This window comes from Bombina bombina, chromosome 6 (genome assembly GCF_027579735.1).
Source record: "Bombina bombina isolate aBomBom1 chromosome 6, aBomBom1.pri, whole genome shotgun sequence".
In the NCBI taxonomy this organism is placed as follows: Eukaryota; Metazoa; Chordata; class Amphibia; order Anura; family Bombinatoridae; genus Bombina; species Bombina bombina.
This window is the reverse complement of record NC_069504.1, coordinates 809,227,509-809,252,455: the sequence shown is the minus strand read 5'-3', so window position 1 is coordinate 809,252,455 and position 24,947 is coordinate 809,227,509. Positions and strand designations below refer to the sequence as shown.

The 24,947-nt window shown below is 37.0% G+C and overlaps 1 protein-coding gene across 1 annotated transcript; it reads right to left on the bottom strand.

Moving 5' to 3' along the window:
- Positions 1-597: 597 nt before the first annotated feature.
- On the bottom strand, positions 598-24,500 carry LOC128662276 (28S ribosomal protein S24-A, mitochondrial). Its single transcript, XM_053716090.1, has 4 exons — positions 24,429-24,500; positions 17,542-17,619; positions 16,568-16,679; positions 598-982 (listed from the first exon to the last, which is right to left on the bottom strand). The coding sequence occupies exons 1-4, from the start codon at positions 24,465-24,467 to the stop codon at positions 699-701; spliced, it is 513 nt and encodes a 170-aa protein (XP_053572065.1). The 5' UTR covers positions 24,468-24,500; the 3' UTR covers positions 598-698.
- Between the last annotated feature and the right edge of the window lie 447 nt (positions 24,501-24,947).

The window sequence follows — 24,947 nt, the reverse complement described above, 5'->3', positions numbered from 1 at the left end:
ATGTTGTGTACACACAATGATAAATCAACTGTGAAGTCATATGAGAACCTCTAAGAAAAGAGGTGTGTGAACACTAGGTGGAGTTAACTGATGTATATAGATCATCACAGGTGTGTATTATAATTGAATGGGAGGGGTTAAGGGTATTTTAAGCCTGTATGTGTCAGTGTGATTTTATACATGATTAAGGACAGTTGGTCCGAAACGTTGTATTAACTTTTTGGCAAAAATAAAAATCTTTTTATTCAGTGCTGCTGCAGCTTGAACTTTCTATTCAAACACAGGCACAGGGAATATTAAAACAAATCAGTACAAATTGCAGATTGTGAAACTATGAAATAACCACATATGGTTAACAAATATTTACCCCTTAATGACACTGACATACCCTTACATTGCATGTCCTTAAGAGGTTTTCAGCCTTGTAATATATTGAGTATCCCCAAAAGCAGTGAGATGCGCTATTGCTACAAGCTTCACTCCAGGAAGTATTCGGAAATAGCGTGGTCTCACCGATGTCGTAAGAGCCCCGCTATTTAAATGAGAGCTGATGTACAGGGTTTCGTGGGCTGTCGTTAAGGGATTAAAGAACACAGGTGTATAGCTTCAGTTTTACCTTTAATGTAGCCTTCAGCAATTTGTACTGATATGGTTTACTTTCACTTTAAGAGAAAGACCCGTTACTCAATGCTCTTGATCTAAATGTACTTATAAATCACTTTCTCATCAACAGTCTGCACCTCCATTTTGACAGGGCATTTATAGAAATATGAGAGCAGAGTTTCAGTGTATCCAATTAGAAAATAGAACTTCTGTGGTGGGATTTTACGGATGAAAATAGCACAGATTATGACGAGGTTGGCTCGTCGTTTTATCACTATCTCATTGGCAAGGCAGCCATGGAAAGTACCAAAAATAAACTTTCGAATAAAAACATCCTCAATGGTGCGCCCGGCAGCCCCTCCTTCTTGATCCAAATTACCTACATGACAGTGAAAGAAAAAAAATTAGTCTGTAAATACTCAACTAAAAATATGGATGTTGTATTGGTGTTATTTTGAACATAAGAGACATGAAACACTTAATTGTAATATCTAATGTTTAATAATATGTAGTAGAAATACTGTGCAATATTAGTTCACTATTTATTCTGTACCCTTTTCCTGTAATTAAATTCTGAAAAGTGTAGATTTTCCAGTTTCTGTCAGACGTGGAAGTTCAAAATCCAGACATAAAACATTGCTGCAATTCACGCAGTCATCTGTTGCACACACCAATTAATCATTACAACCTCTTCCTAACTGTGCCACCATTTGCTTTAAAGGGAAACTAAATACATTTCATGCACCTCCCTCTAATCATGGGTGCTGCCATTATGGAAACTTCATAAGCATAATTCACACTCTGTACAAAATAGACCACACCAAAATCACACCTGTACCTTTGTAGGTAAGCTATTTTTAGTGGTTTTGAATAAAGAATATTTTTTTACACACATCTGTGATTTGGAGTCATCTATTTTATTACAAGACCAGAGACTCATATTTTGCTTTCTTTCCTTTACTACTTAAATGGCAGTCATTAAAAGCACATATATTAATACAAGAAAACTGTCATATTTAAAAAAAGAGACAGTTAAAACAGAGAAAAAAAATCAGTGACCAATAACAATGTAGAACTGATTAGACCAACACAAAGTAACCAATCAGATTCAAAATATAACCTATAAACTGTCCAACATATAATAACACATCCTCTTTCTTTTACTGCTTCAGTATAAGATAAGTATTGTATTTTAATCTTATTAAAATTTTAGTTATTATCTTGGGTTTTTTGTTATTACAGACTTCAGTTTATTATTATTATTGTTTTCATTTTTTCCTTTTTGTTTATACAAAATTTCTGCTTTGTTTTATTATTATTGCAAAACATTTTTATTTGTTTGTATTTATTTATATTTCACTATCGTTTTCGTTTTCACACTTTTTGTTTTTTCTAATTAGATCCGTTTTATCTTTATGCTTTTCTGCTTTTCGTTTTTACCCCTTTGTTTTTTCTCTTACTTTATTACCTTACTCTCTAGTTACCTTACTCTCTAGTTAGTCCGTTTTGAGCTGCTTTCACTGCTCGCTCCGTCCTCCATCTTGCTTAAATTTTCTTGTCCCTCTGCGCATGCGCGCGGCGTAGTCATCTTTACTACGCACTTATGTTTTTTCCCGCCGTTTTCCTTATCCTCTAGCTCAGCTGAGTTCTTTGCCGGAGATAGTCGCAACTTTGTTGCGATCCTTTAGAAAAGTTGCAACCTCAAATAATTACTTTAACAAGTTATAAACAAAGTATTATCTCCATCTGCTGTTTGGTTTTGGGATTGGTTTGTTCACATAACTGTTTGATTAATTTTAGTATACTACAATTTAATATTCTTCCTTATTTTTTCTTGTTATCACATTCTTTGAGGCAATTCGTTTATTTTCTGTCAGGGAAATTTTTTTTTTATTAGATTTTATTTTCATATTATCAATAATTTTATTATTAAGCTTTTATTCAAATATATATATAAAATTTGATAATGTCTCAATCTCCTGATTTGAATCCTTCACTCAATACTGAAGGGATTCAAAAGATGATTGACACTTCTATGGATGCCATGTTTGAAAAAAATTCTTTTTTGATTAATAAATCAAATTCTAAAAAAGCTATTAAAAGAAAAAGAACTATTTCTAGTGCAATAAAGACTAGCAAGAAACTTGTAAAAAAGTCTCGGAAACTTGCCTCAAATGTGTCTGTTCCTTGCAGGAAAGGAAGGAAAACACCTGCTTTATCCTCTACTCCCAAGAGGTTACTGATGGGAGAGGCTTTGGCCAAACAAAATATTTCTGATGCTGTTTCTGAGACAGAAGTTAATTCTGATTCTTCATTAGATTCAGAAAATTCTGAGGATTATATTTCTCATTCTTCCTCAGAAGACTCTTCGGCTTCTCCGAAAATTAAAAAAATTTAAAAAATGTCTTAAAAAAATCAAAACATTCTGATTCTAATATAGTAAAATTTTATGATTGTCTAGGTAACCCTAGATTCAATGCAGACGATTTGCACCATCCGAGATCGACGGAATGGTGCCCTTCTTCTGACATTGCTGAATTTATTGACTACCAACTTCGGCAGCCCCTTAAAAGGGATTCTCGTAACAAAATGAGGGCTGAATGCCCTAGACCTATTTTACCCAACAACGCTAGTTGCACTCCAGAAGTTGACCCGAAAATTTTAAAATTTATAGGTTCTCCCGGGTTCAAGCTCAAAAAAGGTATGGACAGGGCTTGGAAGATCTGTCAGGATAAAATGCTTGACACAATTGGCCCCCTATCAAAATTATTTGACTTATCAGAACAAGCTGTTTATGATAATTCCCTTCTAGATCCTATCATAGTTAGTTAGAGAATGGTTGCAGAGAATGCTTTCCTTTTTAGGAAATGCTAACTCTGCTATGTATACGGAACGCAGACGTAATTTACTGCGTGGAATTGACCCCAGAGTATAAGATTTCGCGATTAATGAAATTCATCCTGACCCAAAAGGTTTGTTATTCGGTGATACATTTATCAAAGAATTGAATAGTTACGTGAACACCTTTTCTAATCTAAATAAAGTGAGAACGTCAATGAAAAAGATATTTCATCATGATCGTTTCTCCGAGCAGGCTGGGAAAGGTAGAGGCCGCTTTCCCGGCCGTGCTTCATACCCCAACAGGTCTCACTTCTCTTCTCAACAGTTCCAGCAACAAAGACCATACCAAAATCCAGTTTCCTCAGGCTTTTTCCCATCAAGAGGAAGATATTGTAACCCCAGGATCCAGCGTTCCAGACAAAGATCCCGTGCTTCACAAGGTAAACATTTATTTTCCCCCTTCTCATGTTTCTTCCCAAAACATAATAGGAGGCAGATTATCTCTCTTTGCTCACAATTGGAACCCGATTACTACAGATCAATGGGTTCTCCACACCGTTTCAGGTCTTTTTATAGATTTTATTTCTCCTCCTGTTCAGATTTCTCTTCCCATACCAATAAAATTTTCAAATTTAGACAGAATTTTGGTTCAAAACGAAATCTCAAATCTTTTATCAAAACAAGCTATAAAACCCGTTTCAAACCCTCAAAATTGTTTTCTCAGCAATCTTTTTCTTGTAAAAAAAGAAAAACGGACAATTTCGTCCAGTCATAAATTTAAGAACTCTAAATTCTTTCGTTGTTTATCAACATTTCAAAATGGAAGGTATTCATCTCCTCAGAGATTGTCTTTTAGACAACGATTATCTTATCAGACTAGATTTGACAGATGCTTACTTGACAGTTCCCGTAACTCAAAAACACAGGAAATTTCTTACTTTTGTTTGGGAAGGAAAAACTTGGTTTCACTTGTATGCCTTTCGGCTTATCTTCAGCTCCTTGGATATTCACCAAACTAATGAAACCTATCATCACTTTGCTTCGTCTTCGAGGAGTTTGTCTTATAATTTATTTAGACGATATTTTGATTATGAATCAGAATTCGGTCATTTTAAAATCTCAACTCCATCTTACTTTATATATTTTGGAAAATTTGGGTTTCCTAGTCAACAAAGAGAAATCAGTTCTTTCTCCAACCAAATCTTTAACCTTTCTAGGTTTTCAGATAGATACTTTGAAGTCTACTCTCAGTCTTCCCAGGGACAAAATTATGAATATCAAGAAAGAAATTTCAAAAACTCTTTATCTTTGGTTCCCATCAGGACTATAGCCAGAATAGTTGGGTTACTCTCATCCTCTATTCAGGCTATTTTCCCTGCTCCACTTCATTACAGGGAACTTCAACGTTTAAAAATTTCTCATCTTCAGAAAGGACTTTCTTACTCCCATTTAATTCCTCTTTCTTTAGAAGCCAAAGAAGAGTTATCTTGGTGGCTTACCCATATAGAAGCTTGGAACGGCAGAGCCATTTTTGGGAAAACTCCGGATCTTGTGATAGAATCCGATGCCAGTCAATCGGGCTGGGGAGCTCGGTGTGGTCCCTCTATCACGGGAGGAAAATGGTCCTCAGAAGAAAAGCGTTTTCATATCAACTGCTTAGAACTTTTGGCAGGCTCTTTTGCAGTCAAGAGTTTTGTCAAAGGTTCTTTTCCTGTGTCCATCTTACTCAGAATGGACAATATTTCTGCAGTTCGATATTTAAATTGTCTCGGTGGTACAAAATCAAGAGATTTATCAATTATTACGAAAGATTTCATTCACCTTTGCTTGGACAGAAATATTTCTGTCAAAGCGGAATATATTCCAGGTTTAGCCAACGTAGCAGCGGATTGGGGTTCCCGATATCTGACAGATTCCAGCGATTGGAAACTTCATCAAGTTTTTCGGTCGCTACAATCTGTCAGAGGTCCCTTTTCAATGGATCTGTTTGCCTCGAGACTGAATTTTCAAATTCATCCATATTTCAGTTGGCGTCCAGATCCAGACGCTCTGGCGATCAATGCATTTCTTCACCCTTGGCCACTTCAAACAGCCTATGCGTTCCCTCCGTTTTCCATGATTCAGAGAACCATATCGGTAGTCCGTCGAGATCTTCTTTCGATTCTCCTAATCACTCCCCTTTGGCCATCTCAAGCTTGGTACCCGTCTCTTCTAGAATTGTCTGTCAACCATCCTGTTCTTCTTCCTCTTTTTCCTCTTCTATTGTCAGATCCAGAAGGTCATCCTCACGATCTTATTGTTCAAGGTTCTCTTCGCCTCATAGCATGGTCAATTTCAGGCAAGACTCTTTGGCCCCCGGGACCAAAAAATGCTATTTTTCCGCATGGTCCAGATGGTCCTGAAGGTGTTACTTTCTTTATTTCTAAAAGAACTAAATCTTTTTCAACGTCTATATTCTATCCTTATTTACCTTCTGAACCTCTCCTTTGTGTGGTTTTATGTCTTAAAGAGTATGAACGTAGAACTATTTCTTTTCGTTCTCCTTCTTCTAATCAACTTTTACTATCTTTTGTTCCTCCTCATGATCCTATCTGTTCTACATCTATAGCTAGGTGGGTTAAATGGGTTATGAGTGAGGCAGGTATTGATTGTTCTTTTTCTGCTCACTCTGTTAAGAGGATCAGCTGCTTCTAAAGCATTTTTGAAAGCTGCTACCCTTCAACAAATTTTGGCTGCAGCTGACTGGTCTTCTGATTCTATTTTTAAACAATTCTATTTTAAACCCATTGAACACGCCTCGCTTAGCTTATTTTGTTAGTTGCTTTAAACTAGCAAAATATGAGTCTCTGGTCTTGTAATAAAATTCGGATTATCCTAAGTTATGAAGGTATAATCTAGATTTTATTAAAGACACAGAGACGAGTATTTTTCCTCCTCTATATTGAATGTTCATATTGTTCCCTCCCTTATTTTATTATGTTGTTATTAATCCTTTTTACATTTGTTTTAGTTATCAATCAATAATATGGATATTCTGCTGGATGGTTTTGTTCCCTCTCATCTATGTGATGAATCAATTCTTCAAGCAAGTTTGCTTCAAAGATTACAGAGTTCCAGTAGATCTTCAAATTCTTCATTCAAGTTGGTTATTCCTGCATGGATGTGTTTCCTCTTCAAGTTCCTGCTCTTCAGTCTTCTGGGTTGCCTTTTCGGATGGATCTATTGTGTTTTGATGGACTTTATGTTTTCTTCATCAGTCGACAAGAAAGAGGATGTGTTATTATATGTTGGACAGTTTATAGGTTATATTTTGAATCTGATTGGTTACTTTGTGTTGGTCTAATCAGTTCTACATTGTTATTGGTCACTGATTTTTTCTCTGTTTTAACTGTCTCTTTTTAAATATGACAGTTTTCTTGTATTAATATATGTGCTTTTAATGACTGCCATTTAAGTAGTAAAGGAAAGAAAGCAAAATACTTGTCTATGTGTCTTTAATAAAATCTAGATTATACCTTCATAACTTAGGATAATCCGAATTATGCTTGCAAAGTTTCCTTGTAATATTGTAGCGCAGGTAGAGAACTTGATCCAGGCACCGGTCTATGACATCAAATGTGAGAGAAGAGTAAGCGGTAGAGAGAAGCCATTTGCAGGCGTAAAGCGAGCTGCACTTTGTAGGCATCAAGTACAACAATGGACTTTCCCTTGAAGGTAAACAAGTGCTACCATTATAGAACCTAGGTTACACTGCAGGTATCTAAAGGAGAGTTGCTGCACATGTGCAAACAGGTCAGCACTGGAATGTTTAGACGCCAATCAGAAAGTGATACCCAGGTGCTGAGCCAAAAATGGGCCGACTCCAATGCTTACATTCTTGCTTTTTCAAATAAAGATAATGAGAGAACGAAGCAGTTGCTTAAAATTACCTGCTCTATCTGAATCACAAATGTTTAATTTTGACTAGACTATTCCTTTAAAGCAGTGCTCAACAAATGTGTTCAAAATCTAGGAGTCAGAAACAGATGTCTTGGGGACTCTAAACTAGGATGCCAGTGGGTCCCTGGCATCTGGGTTTGTCAAGCATTGGCTTTAAAGATACAAACATTAGACTTATTTTTTTCAATGTTTAAACAACCAATAACATTTTACAAAAACATCTACATGCTATTCTCAGGCTAATCTTTACTTAAAAATGTGTTACCAATAGTCAGTGAGATCCAACATAACAGTATTGCACTTTAGTTCAAAGTAAATTGCTGTAACAACGTGGAACAAAAATATTTCAACATGTTTGTTCTTTTAAATGCATGATAATTTAATTGTACTTTGAACTCAAACATGTTCTATCATTCATATAAAACAATGTAATTTACACATCCTGGAGGTTTTTTCCTGCCTTAAAAAAAAACAAAAACAGATAAAGGCAGTTTACATTTCAACTGAAACCAGTTGTTTAAGACTGCAGGCAAGTATGCTTATGTAATTAAGGGGTTCTTAATATAATAAAGTACAGCAAACATTTTTTTTAACCCTTTCACTGCTAAGCCTTTTCTACACCCAAGTGCTGAGCCAATTTTGAGCTTTTTTGGCAACCTACATTTAAACCATATTGTGAGTCAAATTTCATTGAGTGACCCACACAAATTATATATCGTTTTTATCAGCAGGCCCAGCAGATTCACAATATGCCATTATTATATTTATAATTCATGGCATGTGCAAGAGCTGCAGCAAAAACTGTAAAAGATATGTATAATTTTTGCATAGATTTTAGTAAATAATATTGAAAAATAGCCCATACAGGCTTTTGGGGGTTATAGTATAGATTAGAGATGCCCCATTGTGCAGTACAGAAATAAGACTTTCTTGCAAGGTGAATACTTTTTTTTTTTTTAAAGAGAGGGACTTGTCTACTAGAAAATTAACTTTATTGGAGGTCTCTAGACATAATAGATTTTTTTAAAATTATGTATATAATATACGGTTTCCAAGCAAATTCCCATGTATTCGAATTTCCACATCAGTGGATGTTTTTAAATCACTTTCAAATGAGGGGTCTTGGAGGTTTGTAGCTGCTATGGGAGCGGAGATTGAGGGGTTTGAAGAACCATCAGCAGCTACACTGAGCTTCCTGGCTCAGCCCTGTGGTTACGTCACTGGCACTCCCATGAAGTCTGGGAGTGCTGCCCACTAGGCCACCAACTGATCCCGGCCTGTAGTGCGGGAAATTGCTGAAAACAGCATTTTAATAGCAACCCCCCTGCATGACAAAAGGCCTCATCATGTACCAGCAGGCTGCAATGTGCATCGAAGGGATTAAAAGGGAAACCAAACTAAATATACAATATCATTAATTTGTTACTAAAATCTTTTGTTTACCCAAGTTTTAATAAAATCAACCCGCCTTTGTTTCTCTTACCTTTTGCATAGTAATCCTAGCTTACAATTACAAAAAAAGGTTTCTCTCAGGAAATTAAAAGTATTGAAGGTATTCCATATTTTTCTTCCTGCCCTTACTTAACCTGCATATGTATCTTTGCTGTGTGTTCATGTGGCTTATACATTAATTTTAAAACAAACTATATGTCCAAAAGTATGTGGACTCCTCTTTCCAAAAACATGGGCATTAATATCTAGATATCCCCCCCCCCCCCCATCCCTTCGTGGCTATAACAGCTGCCACTCTTCTGGGAAGACTTTCCACAAGATTTTGTGCACATTCAGCCAAAATAGCATATGCGAGGTTAGACACTGATTTTGGACAAGAAAGTCTGGCTTGCAATTTGAGTTGCAATTCATCTCAGAGGTGTTCAATGAGGCTGAGGTCAGGGCTCTGAGCAGGCAACTTATGTTCTTCCACTTCAATGCAATAGATAGGTGATTTTTACTCGCTACATAACTCGTGGCCCAACTCTGAGTTTTCATGGCCCACCACTTTGTAGCTGGGCTGTGGTTGCTCCTAGAAGCTTGCACTTCACAAAAATATCACTTACAGTTGACCAGTGTAGAAATGTCATCAAGTAACTTGTAGTAATGGTGGCATCCAATGAAAGTGCCATGTTTAAAGTCACTGAGCTATTCGGTACGACTTATTGTACTACCAATGTTTGGCTATGGAGATTTCCTGACTACGTGCTGGAGTTTATGCACCAGTTAGCAATAGGTATGGTTGAAACACCTGAAGTCAATTAGTGGAGTGTGCACATAATTTTGGCAATATAGGACCAGATTACGAGTCGCGCTCTAACAGTTATGCGCAAGCTATATCGGTTTTAGCGCGGCGGTTTGCACGGGTCAGATGTAGCGCTCATATTACAAGTTGAAAGTAAACACGATTGCTTGAGCGTAATTGAATTTAACGCGCATCGGGATAGCACGACCTCAGGTTAACCGTTTTGCAAAACAAAAAAAAAGTTTAATAAAACACAAAAATACATTCAAGTACAGCTACACTACTATCTAATAAAAATGAATAAGAAAAAAAATAATTTGCACAAAAAAGTTATAAGGGCTCAAAAATATGAGGTCTCAGGTGTTAGAAAAAAAAGGTAGACAAAGGGCTTTAACATAGAGAATTACATATACACACAAACACACACATATATACACGACAATAAACAGTGAAGTCTCAGGATTTTTCAAAAGTGCCAAGTTTAATTGACGTTACAGGGATATATCACCCCCTTCTTCAGAACAAACAAATGATGTGAAACACCCTCTTAAATAAGGCAACAAATAAACAGTGATTACCTCCTCCCCTCTGAGCAAGGCGGCAAACTTCAAACATTGCAGACACTGAGAAAAATCGCCAAACCGGAAGTGGTATACCACACCACTTCTGGTCCGGCGTTACATACATTTAGAACTCACATATTTTGTAAAGAAAAAAAATTTGATAAAGCACTGGTAAGGATATGTGATCTTCAGGAATCCAGAAGTTAAAATCCTTTGAAGAAAAGGAAATAAATAGTGAAGTCCTGTATACACAGATTATAAAAGAGAAAGAAGATGGAAGTATCTAATCACACTCTTAGGAACTGTAACTTAGCTCTCAGTAAAACGGCTCATGTGTTAAGGTATAGATGGATCCATTTTGACTGATAAGTATGTTGGTCCCCCCATTGAATATTTACTACAACTACTTTAATTTTGCTTGAAGAAAAAATATTTTAAATTCGAGAAATCATTCTTTCTCCAAACATCTGGCATGGCCATGGGGTCAAATGTGGCCCCAGCCTATGCCAAAAATGTATGGCAAGTTTCGAGAAAGAATATCTGTGGTCCCAAAATGTATCTCCTGTAATTTTTTTTTACAGGAGATACATCAACGATATTTTATTAGTGTGGAGGGGAGATGAGAACAGCCTACACTAGTTGTTCACCCAGTATAACACTACACCAACCACAGTAAGATTTAAAATGAACTACAGCACATCCTCTATACAATTCCTTGATTTGTTCATTTCTAAACCGGGAGACAGGCTCGAAACTACATTATACAAGAAGCCCACAGACCACAATCCCCTTCTTAGAGCAGAAAGTTGCCACCCACCCACATTAACAAAGGGAATTGTTAAAGGGACACTAAACCCAAATTTTTTCTTTTGTGATTCAGATAGAGCATGACATTTTAAGCAACTTTCTAATTTACTCCTAGTATCAAATTTTCTTCATTCTCTTGGTATCTTTATTTGAAATGCAAAAATGTAAATTTAGATGCCGGCCCATTTTTGGTGAACAACCTGGGTTGTCCTTGCTGATTGGTGGATAAATTCATCCACCAATAAAAAAAAAAAAGTGCTATCCAGAGTCTGAACCCAAAAAAACGCTTAGATGCATTCTTTTTTTTTTAAAGATAGCAAGAGAACGAAGAAAAATTTATAATAGGAGTAAATTAGAAAGTTGCTTAAAATTGCATGCTCTATCTGAATCACACAAAAAAAATTGGGTTCAGTGTCCCTTTAAGTCCCCCAAATGATTAGCACAATTAGGAACAACTCCAATACAAATAAAGGGGTCTCACAACTACTTGATATGAAGACCAAATTCGTCAGACGGTACAAGTCGAAAGTGATTGATCCTTTCTTTGAACAAATCAAGGGACTCTCTCAAGACGATGTCCTTCAAACGCTGACTCACAACAAGGATAGAGAACCAAAATTAATTATGACTACCACATTTGCTCCTAATACAGCTAAATTGGGCCAAATATCCAAAAAACACTGGGTCAATCTTATACTCAGATCCAAAACTGTAATTTGCCAAATCAATCACCCCCATGGTGGGGTACAAGCAAAATGCCAATATCCGTGACCTTCTTGTCAGAACTGACCCTGTAAATTGCTATGAAACTGCACTACATGCAATGGATTAATAGCCACAAAAAAAGATTAATCACCCACACAGCAACAACAACAAAAAAAAATATACCTTCCAACATTCCATAATGTGCACTACGGAATATGTAGTGTACATGCTGTTTTGTCCATGTGGGATACATATCAGTAAGACCCAAGGGACACTAAGGGAGTGCATGGCGAACCACAGGACGGCCATGAGACAGGCCATTGAGAAGGGACGGTGAGACCAACCGGTGGCACGCCACTGGATGGAGGCAAAACACCTTGTGGCATCTTTACAAGTTATCCTAATTGACCATGTCCCGAAAATGCTTCTCAGGAGCGAGGCAGAATGGATTCTGAGACTGGACACTATTGTTCCAAAGGGATTGAACTCTATGCCAGATCTGGGTAGTTTTATGTAAACAAAGCTGATAGTGTGCAGTTGGGTTTTGGGTAGCAAGATGTATAGTTCTTGGTGAGTTTGATGTAGATACCTTGGTGCCTTTAGACATTGGGTATCTGCATCTGGGGTCTGTTCTATAGACCCTGGAGTGGACCCTATGTATAAGAGACCATTAATATTTCCTGCAATTATACCCTTTGAATACCCACATTGGTTCTGCACTACTGTTGGCTATATAAAGCAAAGTGTTAGCCAGGATATCTACGTGAGACACCTCTGACATTGGATTGGAGTAGTGTAATCAATAACATTCTATGACATATATACAGTGAGTGCAGAATTATTAGGCAAATGAGTATTTTGACCACATCATCCTCTTTATGCATGTTGTCTTACTCCAAGCTGTATAGGCTCGAAAGCCTACTACCAATTAAGCATATTAGGTGATGTGCATCTCTGTAATGAGAAGGGGTGTGGTCTAATGACATCAACACCCTATATCAGGTGTGCATAATTATTAGGCAACTTCCTTTCCTTTGGCAAAATGGGTCAAAAGAAGGACTTGACAGGCTCAGAAAAGTAAAAAATAGTGAGATATCTTGCAGAGGGATGCAGCACTCTTAAAATTGCAAAGCTTCTGAAGCGTGATCATCGAACAATCAAGCGTTTCATTCAAAATAGTCAACAGGGTCGCAAGAAGCGTGTGGAAAAACCAAGGCGCAAAATAACTGCCCATGAACTGAGAAAAGTCAAGCGTGCAGCTGCCAAGATGCCACTTGCCACCAGTTTGGCTATATTTCAGAGCTGCAACATCACTGGAGTGCCCAAAAGCACAAGGTGTGCAATACTCAGAGACATGGCCAAGGTAAGAAAGGCTGAAAGACGACCACCACTGAACAAGACACACAAGCTGAAACATCAAGACTGGGCCAAGAAATATCTCAAGACTGATTTTTCTAAGGTTTTATGGACTGATGAAATGAGAGTGAGTCTTGATGGGCCCGTGGCTGGATTGGTAAAGGGCAGAGAGCTCCAGTCCGACTCAGACGCCAGCAAGGTGGAGGTGGAGTACTGGTTTGGGCTGGTATCATCAAAGATGAGCTTGTGGGGCCTTTTCGGGTTGAGGATGGAGTCAAGCTCAACTCCCAGTCCTACTGCCAGTTTCTGGAAGACACCTTCTTCAAGCAGTGGTACAGAAAGAAGTCTGCATCCTTCAAGAAAAACATGATTTTCATGCAGGACAATGCTCCATCACACGCGTCCAAGTACTGCACAGCGTGGCTGGCAAGAAAGGGTATAAAAGAAGAAAATCTAATGACATGGCCTCCTTGTTCACCTGATCTGAACCCCATTGAGAACCTGTGGTCCATCATCAAATGTGAGATTTACAAGGAGGGAAAACAGTACACCTCTCTGAACAGTGTCTGGGAGGCTGTGGTTACTGCTGCATGCAATGTTGATGGTGAACAGATCAAAACACTGACAGAATCCATGGATGGCAGGCTTTTGAGTGTCCTTGCAAAGAAAGGTGGCGATATTGGTCACTGATTTGTTTTTGTTTTGTTTTTGAATGTCAGAAATGTATATTTGTGAATGTTGAGATGTTATATTGGTTTCACTGGTAAAAATAAATAATTGAAATGGGTATATATTTGTTTTTTGTTAAGTTGCCTAATAATTATGCACAGTAATAGTCACCTGCACATACAGATATCCCCCTAAAATAGCTATAACTAAAACAAACTAAAAACTACTTCCAAAACTATTCAGCTTTGATATTAATGAGTTTTTTGGGTTCATTGAGAACATGGTTGTTGTTCAATAATAAAATTAATCCTCAAAAATACAACTTGCCTAATAATTCTGCACTCCCTGTACATTTGTTAAGGTGTACCAAGTTAGCGATATAACGAACACAGACTACTATATACCTTTTAGTATAGTAGTTGTTTACAGCCAGTACAATAAAAAAAATTTCAATAAATACACAATTCTGAGAGCGCATAAGTACCGTGTTTGTAGAGTACCCATTTACCCACATAAGTTTGCACATTTTTTACCAGCATAATTTGCTGTTAGATACACATAGACTATGTTAATATTGTGTGCAGTTCACATGGTTTATTAGTTTTAAAAATATGCACGTGTAAATAGCTTTAGCTATGCTGTGTCACTGTAATATGCCCCACTTCTGGTTTTGGGAAACGGCTAACTACACCTTATTCATACTGTGATGCCCCACTGCCGGTTTGACATGCATTATGTCACTTCCGGGTACGCTAAGGATAATCAGACCGGAACCTATAACATCAAGTGTTGACATGGAATCATTTAACACAGGTTTATAATTGCTATCTATATACATAACGTTATCGTTTGAGTTATTGATAATTTTGTTACATAATATGTGAATTCTCAATGTATGTAACGCCGGACTGGAAGTGGTGTGGTATACCACTTCCAGTTTAGCGATTTTCTCAGTGTCTGCAATGTTTGAAGTTTGGCAACTTGCTCAGAGGGGAGGAGGTAATCACTGTTTTTGTTTGCCTTATTTAAGAGGGTGTTTCACATCTTTTGTTTGTTCTGGAGAAGGGGAGATATATCCCCAAAACGTCAATTAAACTTGGCAATTTTGAAAAATCCTGAGACTTCAGTTTATTGTCCTGTATATGCTTTGAATGTAAGCTCAGGTGGTTGACCCAGGAGGGCGGATGTATGTATGTATGTATGTGTATATATATATATATATATATATATATATATATATATATATATATATATATATATATATATATATATATATATATATATACACACATATATACATATATATATATACACATATATACATATATACACACACACACAAAATACCATCAGATATACGTAGAAATATGTATTTATGAATAAATAGAACATATTCTGCTATGTGAAATATTCATCATTTTCACGTCGGGTTAGCGCACTTGAGATTCTGCAATTTGGCAAGTTGGGTGTTACGTTTTCCCTCCACTTTTTTTGCTCCATTCTATGGGGGAATATGTTAACATGGTCGCGTTATTCTACCCTGTTTCTCCAAAAATAAGACAGTGTCTTATATTAATTTTTGCTCCCAAATATGCGCTAGGTCTTATTTTCAGGGGATGTCTTATTTTTTCATGAAGAAGAATACGGTACACATTTATTGTTGAACAAAAAAAAGGAAATGTATTGCCTGTATACGGTACGGTAGGAAATGTAGTCCTCCTGTGTCATTTTGATTCCCCCCTCTGATCCTCCTCTGTCATTTTAAGTGATTCCTCCTGTCATTTTAAGTGATCCCCCCACCCCTTTATCAGACATTTCCCCCCTACCTCAGTCACCCCTGTGTGTCCACACAATGTGCCCGACTCCTGCCCCGCACGACTCACTGTCTAATTGTGAGTCAGACTCCGTCAGGGCAGAGCAAGCAGCAGCTTGTCCTGGCGGCAGCGCGGGCTCTCTGATTAAAAGAGACCTCGCACTTCCTGTCTGCTCCGGCTGGGCCTTATTTTCGGGGGGAGGCCTTATAGTTCAGCGAGAGGCAAAACTGTAAGTAGGTCTTATTTTCGGGGGATGTCTTACTTTCGGGGAAACACAGTAACTTCGGCTTTTTGAGAACATCAGGTTAGCTCAGAGCGAAAACGTTTTGCTTTCAACTTGTAATACAATCACTACCTGATTCGTGCAAAAAGCTTACTTCTAGTGGAGATAACGCGCGAGCTTTAAATACAGCTTCACTCGTAATCTGGCCCATAATGTATTATTGATGACTGTTACTATGTGAATCAGCATAAAAAAGTATTAGAAAGAGATGATTGGGGGGCTGTGGCGAAGTGAGTACACTGCTTTGGTGGAGCTATAAGCAGTTATACCTTTCTCAAAAAATGTTGAGAACTTTTTGAAAATATTTCAAGTATACGATTTTTCTCTATTCTCTGCTAATGCCCTACTGAACTTGCCATCTAAGCATAATTGCAAGTTATGTCTCAAACTATCCCAATTTGTATTGAACGTGGGCAAAATCTTAATTGCCCGAAATTATAAATCCCAAGGACGTCCCCACCATTGGCATGTGGTTTGAACAGGTGAAATCTATTCTACCTTTGGAAGAATACAGTTATTTTAGACTTCTTTATTTTTTGCTAATGAAAGATTTTGTATGTTTCATCTCTGCTCAATAAAACTTTGAAAATTAAAAAACAAAAGGAATAACAGAAATAGAACCTATTTCAGCATAATGCAAAACAGATGTAGTAGTTGAAGCTGCTTTATGCACTGCATTACAATTAAAATGACCTTCAAATCATATCAAAATACAGAACTGTGATCAACTGGTTATTAATAAGAGACTCACTTGTGTGTTGGGACAACCACCCCTTTCTATGTGCTATGTAGTGAGGAGGATGTGCCTCTTCATACGTCACTGGTTTGTCACCTTTCCCAACTTTCACACGGGCAGCTCGGTTCTAGATCAATAAAACCAGATAAGAGATAAAAAGACCCGATACTCTCAGATGACAGTTCAATAATCAGAGTGCTTTTTACACAACTAATGGCTAACAATTTTAAATAGACACATGCTATACTGATATGTAAAGTTTATTAAAGGTTCTAGATTAAACTTTCATGATTTAGACCAGACATCCTCAAACTTGGCCCTCCAGAGGTTTTGGAACTACGTTTCCCATGATGCTCAGCCAGCTGATATGTTTGAGGATGTCTGATTTAGACAGTGCACACAATTAAAAACAAACAAAATCTGACTTCTTTATCTTTGTATCCTTTGTTGAAACTTTGCTTCTTACCACAAGAGCATACTGAGCTGGGTTTGAGAATAGAGCTGTATATGCATGGCATGGTTATAAACTGATGGATTTTTTAAATTTATTTTTTAAAATTGTAAACAAACAAAGTTTAATTCTGTTTTCCATGTTCCTTTAAAAAAAAAAAAAAGAAGAATGACATAATATCCGACATAATAGTTAAATGGGGCCTAAAACAGCTCTTAATTTCGTGGAAACAAATGTGCTTTTGCTCGCACTCCGTAGAGACCAAAAAGCAAAATGTGCCTACAGCAGCTATGCGGCACTGGCACGTTACAGAATTTGCATTTTTTGGGCTATTAGGGAACATGGGACAAACACCATATTTACACGAACGCAAGAGGTGTGTCTTATTAACAAACACATTTGTGTATATAAGAAACATCTTACAACTATACTGTGTAAATGTAGCACAACAATTTCTTTTTTTTTTTCTTCATGATGGTTTGAGTAATTTTAACCAGAAGTGTCAGTTAATAGATTAGAAATATGACGATTCATATACCTTAAGGCAGACTGACGTTGTCTGAATACAGCGGCTTGGAGAATACAGTTGCAAAGTATTGATGCGTTGAAGTAATAGCTTAAAAATAAATAAATAAAAATAAAAAGTTAGTGACAAAGCCAAGACATTTCTACATACAAGTTTTTTTTTCCCCCCATTTGCTAAAGTCATTAATTTATGAGCATTATCTGATTAGACATTTGTCGTAATCAATCCAAGAAGGATGGGGGCTGCACAGTGGGGAAAATCTTGAAAGAAACACCAGAATGAGCGGATTCCTTTTCTACTTCAAAACTACATCAATCTGTCTGGGTTCAGGCCATAATAATTAGGTAGTGATCATGATGCAAGGGAGGAGTGCATGTCATCTACGGGCATTAAAGAGGTTAAACCTATCCCAACCCATGACATGATGAAACAGTATTTCTGCTGCAGTCACTGTAACCTTGTCCAATTAACAAAATGAGAGTCCTTAGTAATGTGTCTAACTGCAGCAGGGGTGTTGCTGCAACATTAAAGGGACACTGAACCCAATTTTTTTCTTTCATGATTCAGATAGACCAGGCAATTTTAAGCAACTTTCTAATTTACGCCTGTTATTTTTTTCTTTGTTCTCTTGGTATCTTTATTTGAAAAAGCAGGCATGTAAGAAGCATGCCTATCTTTGATTCAGCACCTGTGCACAGCTTGCTGATTGGTGGCTAAATGTACCCACCAATCAGCAAGTGCTACCCTGCTTTTCCAAATAAAGATACCAAGAGAATGAAGAAAAATGAATAGGAGTAAATAAGAAAGTTGCTTCAAATTGCATGCTCTATACGAATCATGTTCAGTATCCCTTAAAGGTTGAACTCCCTCTGTACCCTGCTCAGCACATCTCTTTACGGGGTATAAGTAGATAATTATATGGAAGCAACTGTGCAACATTTATATGACTTTTATATCCCTTTAAGATCATTTGATCTGATCTGTAAATGTATACTGCTTATGTCACACAGTGTCAGAATACCTGTGCTCCAAGATGGCAGCCCCTAATACAAAGAGATAGAGCTTGACAGTCTGTCAAATTTAAAGGGTTAAAACAGAGCAACGGTTTTGAAGAAAGCTTCAGGCAGAGGATGAAAAATAAGTGACTAGTAACCATGCTAATGTACTTGTACCCAGTAGCCTAATAGCTTTTTTACCTTACATTAATCTTACAAATTATAGAGCACCACAACATCATGTTGGGCTTGTTTGCATTTAAAAATACGGTATATAAACTGCATCCAAGAAAAGTGTACAGCACCCAGGTAGAGTTTCAGGTGCACGTGGAAAAAGGAGGACTGTTAACCCCTTGAAACTCCAACAAACAAAAACTCCACAGCACATTATACGTAACACAATTTATTATGCTTCTTCTCACATAGAGGTATAAAAGTGTTTCAGCAACGTTTCGGGAGGTTATCCCTTAATCATGCTAATGGGCCTCATCTGTTAGATGCACTTTATAGGCCTTCACATTAACCCATTCAATGCTCATACAAAATATCTTACAGCTTACTAATGCCACCTAGTCGTTACATATCATATTATTACAATGAGCATAAATGTGAATATAAAAATAATAAAACATTTACCTACGCACATTAAAGATAGAACATATTATCCTGTCCACAATTCTTTAAATTTATTATATATACAAAATACAGAAAAACCTTTAGGTCAAGCTCTCTATCAATCCCTTTTGGCATCAATGCATTCAATTTATGAACCCAAAAGGACTCTTTTTTGCTTTAGTATTAGTTCTCTGTTTCCACCCCTTCGTAGCCTAGCTTCACCATCAATAATTTGCCACCTCATTTGGCTAATGTTGTGGCCCGCCTCTAAGAAATGACATGATACTGGGGCTTCCCTATCCTTGTTCCTTACATCCAATGTTAGATCTGTGATGACTCATCCAATCTCGTACCTGCCTTGTCATCTCGCCAATGTATATTTTAGAGCATGGGCATTTAATGAGGTAAAGGACATAGGAAGAGTCACACGTATAGTAATTTTTTATACCAAACTTCTTTCCAGTTTGTGGATGTTGTTAGTCTGCCCCTTTAATAACTGCACTGCAGCTAACACAACCCAAACATGGGGAAGTGCTATAACTTTTAGTAGTCATAAACCTCTGATTCTTTGAAATTCCCAAGTAATTTCTTACCAAAAGGTCACCTAAATTGGGGACCCTACGATATGCCATCATGTGTGTTTTTTTTAAAAGATTTAATACTAGAATTGCAATTTTTTAAAACATGCCAATGTTTAGTGATGATACTACTAATTTCTTTACTTTTGGGATTATATTGGGTGACACATACTAGCCTCTCTGTTTCTCCTGTGTGTTTTTAGGGGTAATTTTCCCATCATCATGTTTAACATTTCAATTTCACTCTCAATTAATTTTATAGGGTAACCCCTCTCTCGGAATTGTTCTATTTCCTTTAATCTACAGTTCACTAGAGAATTCTCATTAACAATTCTTTTTTAAAGCTGACGTTGAGGGAGAGAACTCCTCAGGGCACTGTGGTGAAAGCTTTCATACCTTAACAAGGTATTTCTGTCACTTTCCTATGTATATCAATATTAAGGCCACAGGTACTTTCATTCTTATATACAACTGTATCCAGAAACACCACTTTTTCTTCACTAAAACTAAGTGTAAATTTCAGGCCATTGACTGCTTGATTCAATTGTTCCACAAAAGCCAACAGGGTACCCAACATCACCCCACCACACGCCAAATATGTAATCTATGAAGCGTCACCATTATGTCCCATACTTCAAGAACAAACTATTCTCATATACAAATTTCTCTTCGACTCTGCTCATGAACATATTGGCGTATGATGGGGCCACGTTGGACCCCATGGCAGTACCCCTTGTCTGAAGTTACCACTCATCCTGAAACAAAAAGTAATTGTTGTACAATACTATTCTTAAAAGGGATAGTCAAGTCCAAAAATAAAAAAAACTTTCATGTTTTAAATAGGGCATGTAATTTTAAACAACTTTCCAATTTACTTTTATCACCAATTGTGTTTTTTTATTTTCGTATTCTTAGTTGAAAGCTAAACCTAGGAGGTTCATACGCTAAATTTCTTAGACCTTGAAGACCGCCTCTAATCTAAATGCATTTTGATAGTTTGGCTAAAATGCAAGTCTGTCAAAAGAACTGGGGGCAGTCTGCTGAGGCTTAGATATAAGGTAATAACAGAGGTAAAACGTGTATAATTATAACTGTGTTGGTTATGCAAAACTGGGGAATTGGTAATTAAGAGATTATCGATCTTTTAAAACAACAAAAATTCTGGTGTTGACTGTCCCTTTAACAAATTTTCAAAGACTTGTATCTGTATTTCATTATAAAAGGGCTGAATTTCTAAGGGCCAAAATACTTGCTTCTATGCCACTCTTATGGTTTATTACTGTGTATAGACTGCTTACATCAAGGGTATACAGGATACACTTAGCAATTTGCAAAGGTACATTCTTTAGCTTTTCAATAAAATCTCCAGTATCCCTGATATAAGAAGTGATTTTAAGCACTTCTGGCTGTAGGACCTTATCCAAATATGTAGCGATATGAGTGAATACTGACTCTATTCCTGCCACAATAGGCCGCCCAGGTGGTTCAGTCAGGTTTTTGTGGACCTTTGGCACTGTATAAAAAATAGGGGCCTTTGGCCATTCTAGATACAAAGAGAACTAATACTAAAGCAAAGAGAGTCCTTTTGGGTTCATAAATTGGAAGCATTAATGCCAAAAGGGATTAAAAGAGAGCTTGACCTAAAGGTATTTCTGTAGTTTGTATATATAATAAAATGAAAGAATAGTGGACAGGATGATATTTTCTCTCTTTAATGTACATAGGTAAAATGTATTATTGTTTTTATATTCACATTTATACTCATTGTAATAATATGATATGTAACCACTAGGTGGCATTAGTAATCTTTGTAAGATATTTTGTATGAGCATTGAATGGGTTAAAGTGCATGTAAAGTCAAGAGTATCGCTCATCGTCATATTGTGCAGCCAAATAAATAATGTGGACTTTAATTCATCTTTTTTTTTTTTTAATTCGCATCCAAAATCCAAATATATAGTTATTTACCTAATTTTTGTAGCCGTGATTCCTCCGCCCGCTATTTTGTCCCTCATTTCTCAACTGATTGAAATTGCCGTCTTCTAATCCGCTTTCCCCCCCTGGGTCGTTCAACTCCTTTTGTGCAACATAACGCGATACATCTGCACGTGCGTTCGCAAATCCAAGAGCTATTCTTAAGCAATGCGCGTCCACAGTGGAAATAGTGATGCCGATAGTGATTGCGTCTGGCTTCTGGAACGCATGCGCATATTCACAACAGATTTTGACACGCATGCGCAAATTGAGGTCTCCACTGGGATGCGCTTCCGAGGTACGAAATAGAGCGTGTGGGACCGCTCTATACATCAGGGACTGGAAATCAAGGAAGTACAGGATGGGAGGAGTTGTGATCAAAAACGGAGATAAGTTACAATATAAAATATAATAATATTAAAAAACGAATGTATAAAAGAAAAAATATGGAGCTTAACTAAACATGTGTTTGTGAATTAGTATTGAGCAAAATCTAATTGAAAATTTTTATTCACTTTAATGTGAAGGCCTATAAAGTGCATCTAACAGATGAGGCCCATTAGCACGATTAAGGGATAACCTCCCGAAATGTTGCTGAAACACTTTTGTAACTCCATGTGAGAAGAAGCATAATACATTGTGTTACATATAAGGTGCTGTGGAGTTTTTGTTTGTTAAAAAGTACATAGATGTGAGATAGGAAGAAAAAAAAAAAAAAAAAAAAAAAAAAAAACATATGTTATATGCAAGCAGCAGTTTAATAAAAGAATTATTTATGTCTATAATGACTACAAAGGAGTTAAACCCAACTTTCATGATAAAGTGCCCAGTTTTTTTTAAAAAAACTATTAAAAACAGGCTCACTTTAATTAATGAAAGTTTAAATTGCACCGGATTTTGCAAATACTTACCTTCTCCTGAAACGCTGGATCGCCGATCCCCCCGCCTGCTTCTTCCTGCTGTGCTTACACAGCAATGACGAAACCGGCTTCCTCTAATCACGGCATGGCCTCACCAGATGGATGGGGTGGTGGAAGCCGTGATTGGAGGAAGACAGTTTCATCATTGCTGACAAAGTACAAAGGACCTGCAGGCGGGGGATCGGCGATCTAGCGTTTCAGGAGATGAAGGTATTTGTAAAACCTGATACAAAATGTATTTTTTTTGTTTTGTTTTTTTGTTTTTTAAAAAGGCACTTTATCATGAAAGTTGACATTCACTTTAAAGTGATGGTAAACTATGCCTACCTTGAAAGATCGTTCTTTTATGAACTCCAAAAATAATGTGACTTTAATTCATGACTTTATCAAATTCGCTCTATTAATCAACTTATTTATTATTGAAACTCGTATTTTATTATTTCTATCCTCCTCCCGTAACACGGCCGCCATTGATTTACTCCGGTCACGTTTTTTTTTACAACCACTGACAGCTCAGGCCAGTCGGCGACACTCCTCTTAGCTAACACGCCCTTCAATACATATGCGCATGCCCTAACTCTTGTATCGCTGGCTGAGAGTGCTCTAGCTTGTAATTGTGCGCATGCACAACATTTATTTGCGGAGATTGGAAACATTGTACTGAGGGTAAAATAAATGGGATTCTCAGTTGTTATTCTCTCTCTATTGATAGCTGCGCTTAGACGGAATACAAAGTATATGATACATTGGATACAAATACAATGTATTGCATACATAAATGTAACGCATGCGCAGAGCAAGTCAAGAATGTTGACATGCCAATTCTCTGACGCAGGGAGGGGTGGTTCTAAACTATCGCCGGGATGAAGAATCTAAACGGAAGTAATGGCAGGGGAGGAGCAAGGAGTGGTAACGCTCTGAAAGCAAAATAATAATTTATTACATTTATGAATAACGATTATAAATAAATATATAGGCAAATTAAGTTATAAGTACTCAAAGATTAATATTTCAATATTTATGTAGTAAAAATTTACCATCACTTTAAAGTTAGCTCAAGGGCAACAACATATTACATAGCAACCAATCACCAGCCATGTTCAGCTGTAGATATGCCTCTGGTCATTAGCTCAATTGATGGGTTTGCTTACAGACTAGTGGTAAATGCAGCTCAAGGGCTGATGTGTTTTACCCCTCAGCACAAGCAATAGTGCAATCAGAAAATAAACTAATGAATAGGAGCAGTTTGCTTATTGCACACATATGCCTCTTTAAGCAGCAACTAATGCTTTGTTTCTAAACGTGATTACGAATAGTTCTCCCAAAAGGAGTTCGGTCTGATATCGTCAGCTCAAGTGTACAAAAATATGTCAAAATGAAGATTATTGGAGATATGGATTTCCAAGCAGTAAGAAAACGTAATTAGAATACTGTACAAATAGGCAAAGTCTAGTTGTTAAATAAGATTTATTTTCAAAGACATTATATATATGATTTATAACTCTCTCTCTCGCATTACTCTGACGTTTTGGATGTCAATTCCACTGACTATAAATGGTAAATAAAATGACTAATGAAAGCGACCTTAATGGTTTATGTTGAGGAGACTAAGGCTGTTATTAGGGAAGATTCCATAAATTAGCACTGGGCTGTAGTAAACTTAACCTTATACACAAGTTAAAGTTGTTGTCAAACACCAATACTGATCCCTTTCTTCGCAATCTCTAATACTTTTCTACTACATACTAAAGGCTCTAGATACTCTACTCGACAGTAACTGGCACTCTCATAAGCACCGAAATAATGTCACAAATTACCTGCAGTCGTCCCAGTTCCCTGCACATGGGCGCCGCCATCTTAAAATGGGACGTACTCTGTGTAGTATTACTGCTGTCATTAGCTAAGTATATAGTCGCGAGATTGTGGACAGCGACCTCTAGTGGCCTCCCATCTGCTATATCCACTTCGGAATCGGATACCTGCGATGTTTCACGTGAAGAGTGGAGATGTTATAGGAACAAACCAAATCATGGTTAAGAACTTGAGAGGTACTTTGTTTCCTTGGAAACAAAGTGATTGCAGTAGTATTAGTTCAGGGCATCTTGCAATATTGTACCACATGTAAAAAGTTGGATTTGTAAAGTATTTCAATAATTCTAATATTCATTTTCTATGCTAGATTCTCCTTATTATGTTTCATAATATTTGCAATTTCCACTTAAAAGTGTACTTGCCTTGTATCTTGGGGTTGAATTTTGAAATAGGTCAACCAGACCTAGGGTAACAGAATTGAGGGAAGAGTCAGCAAATGATTGATGGCTTCCCACTCCCCTCCT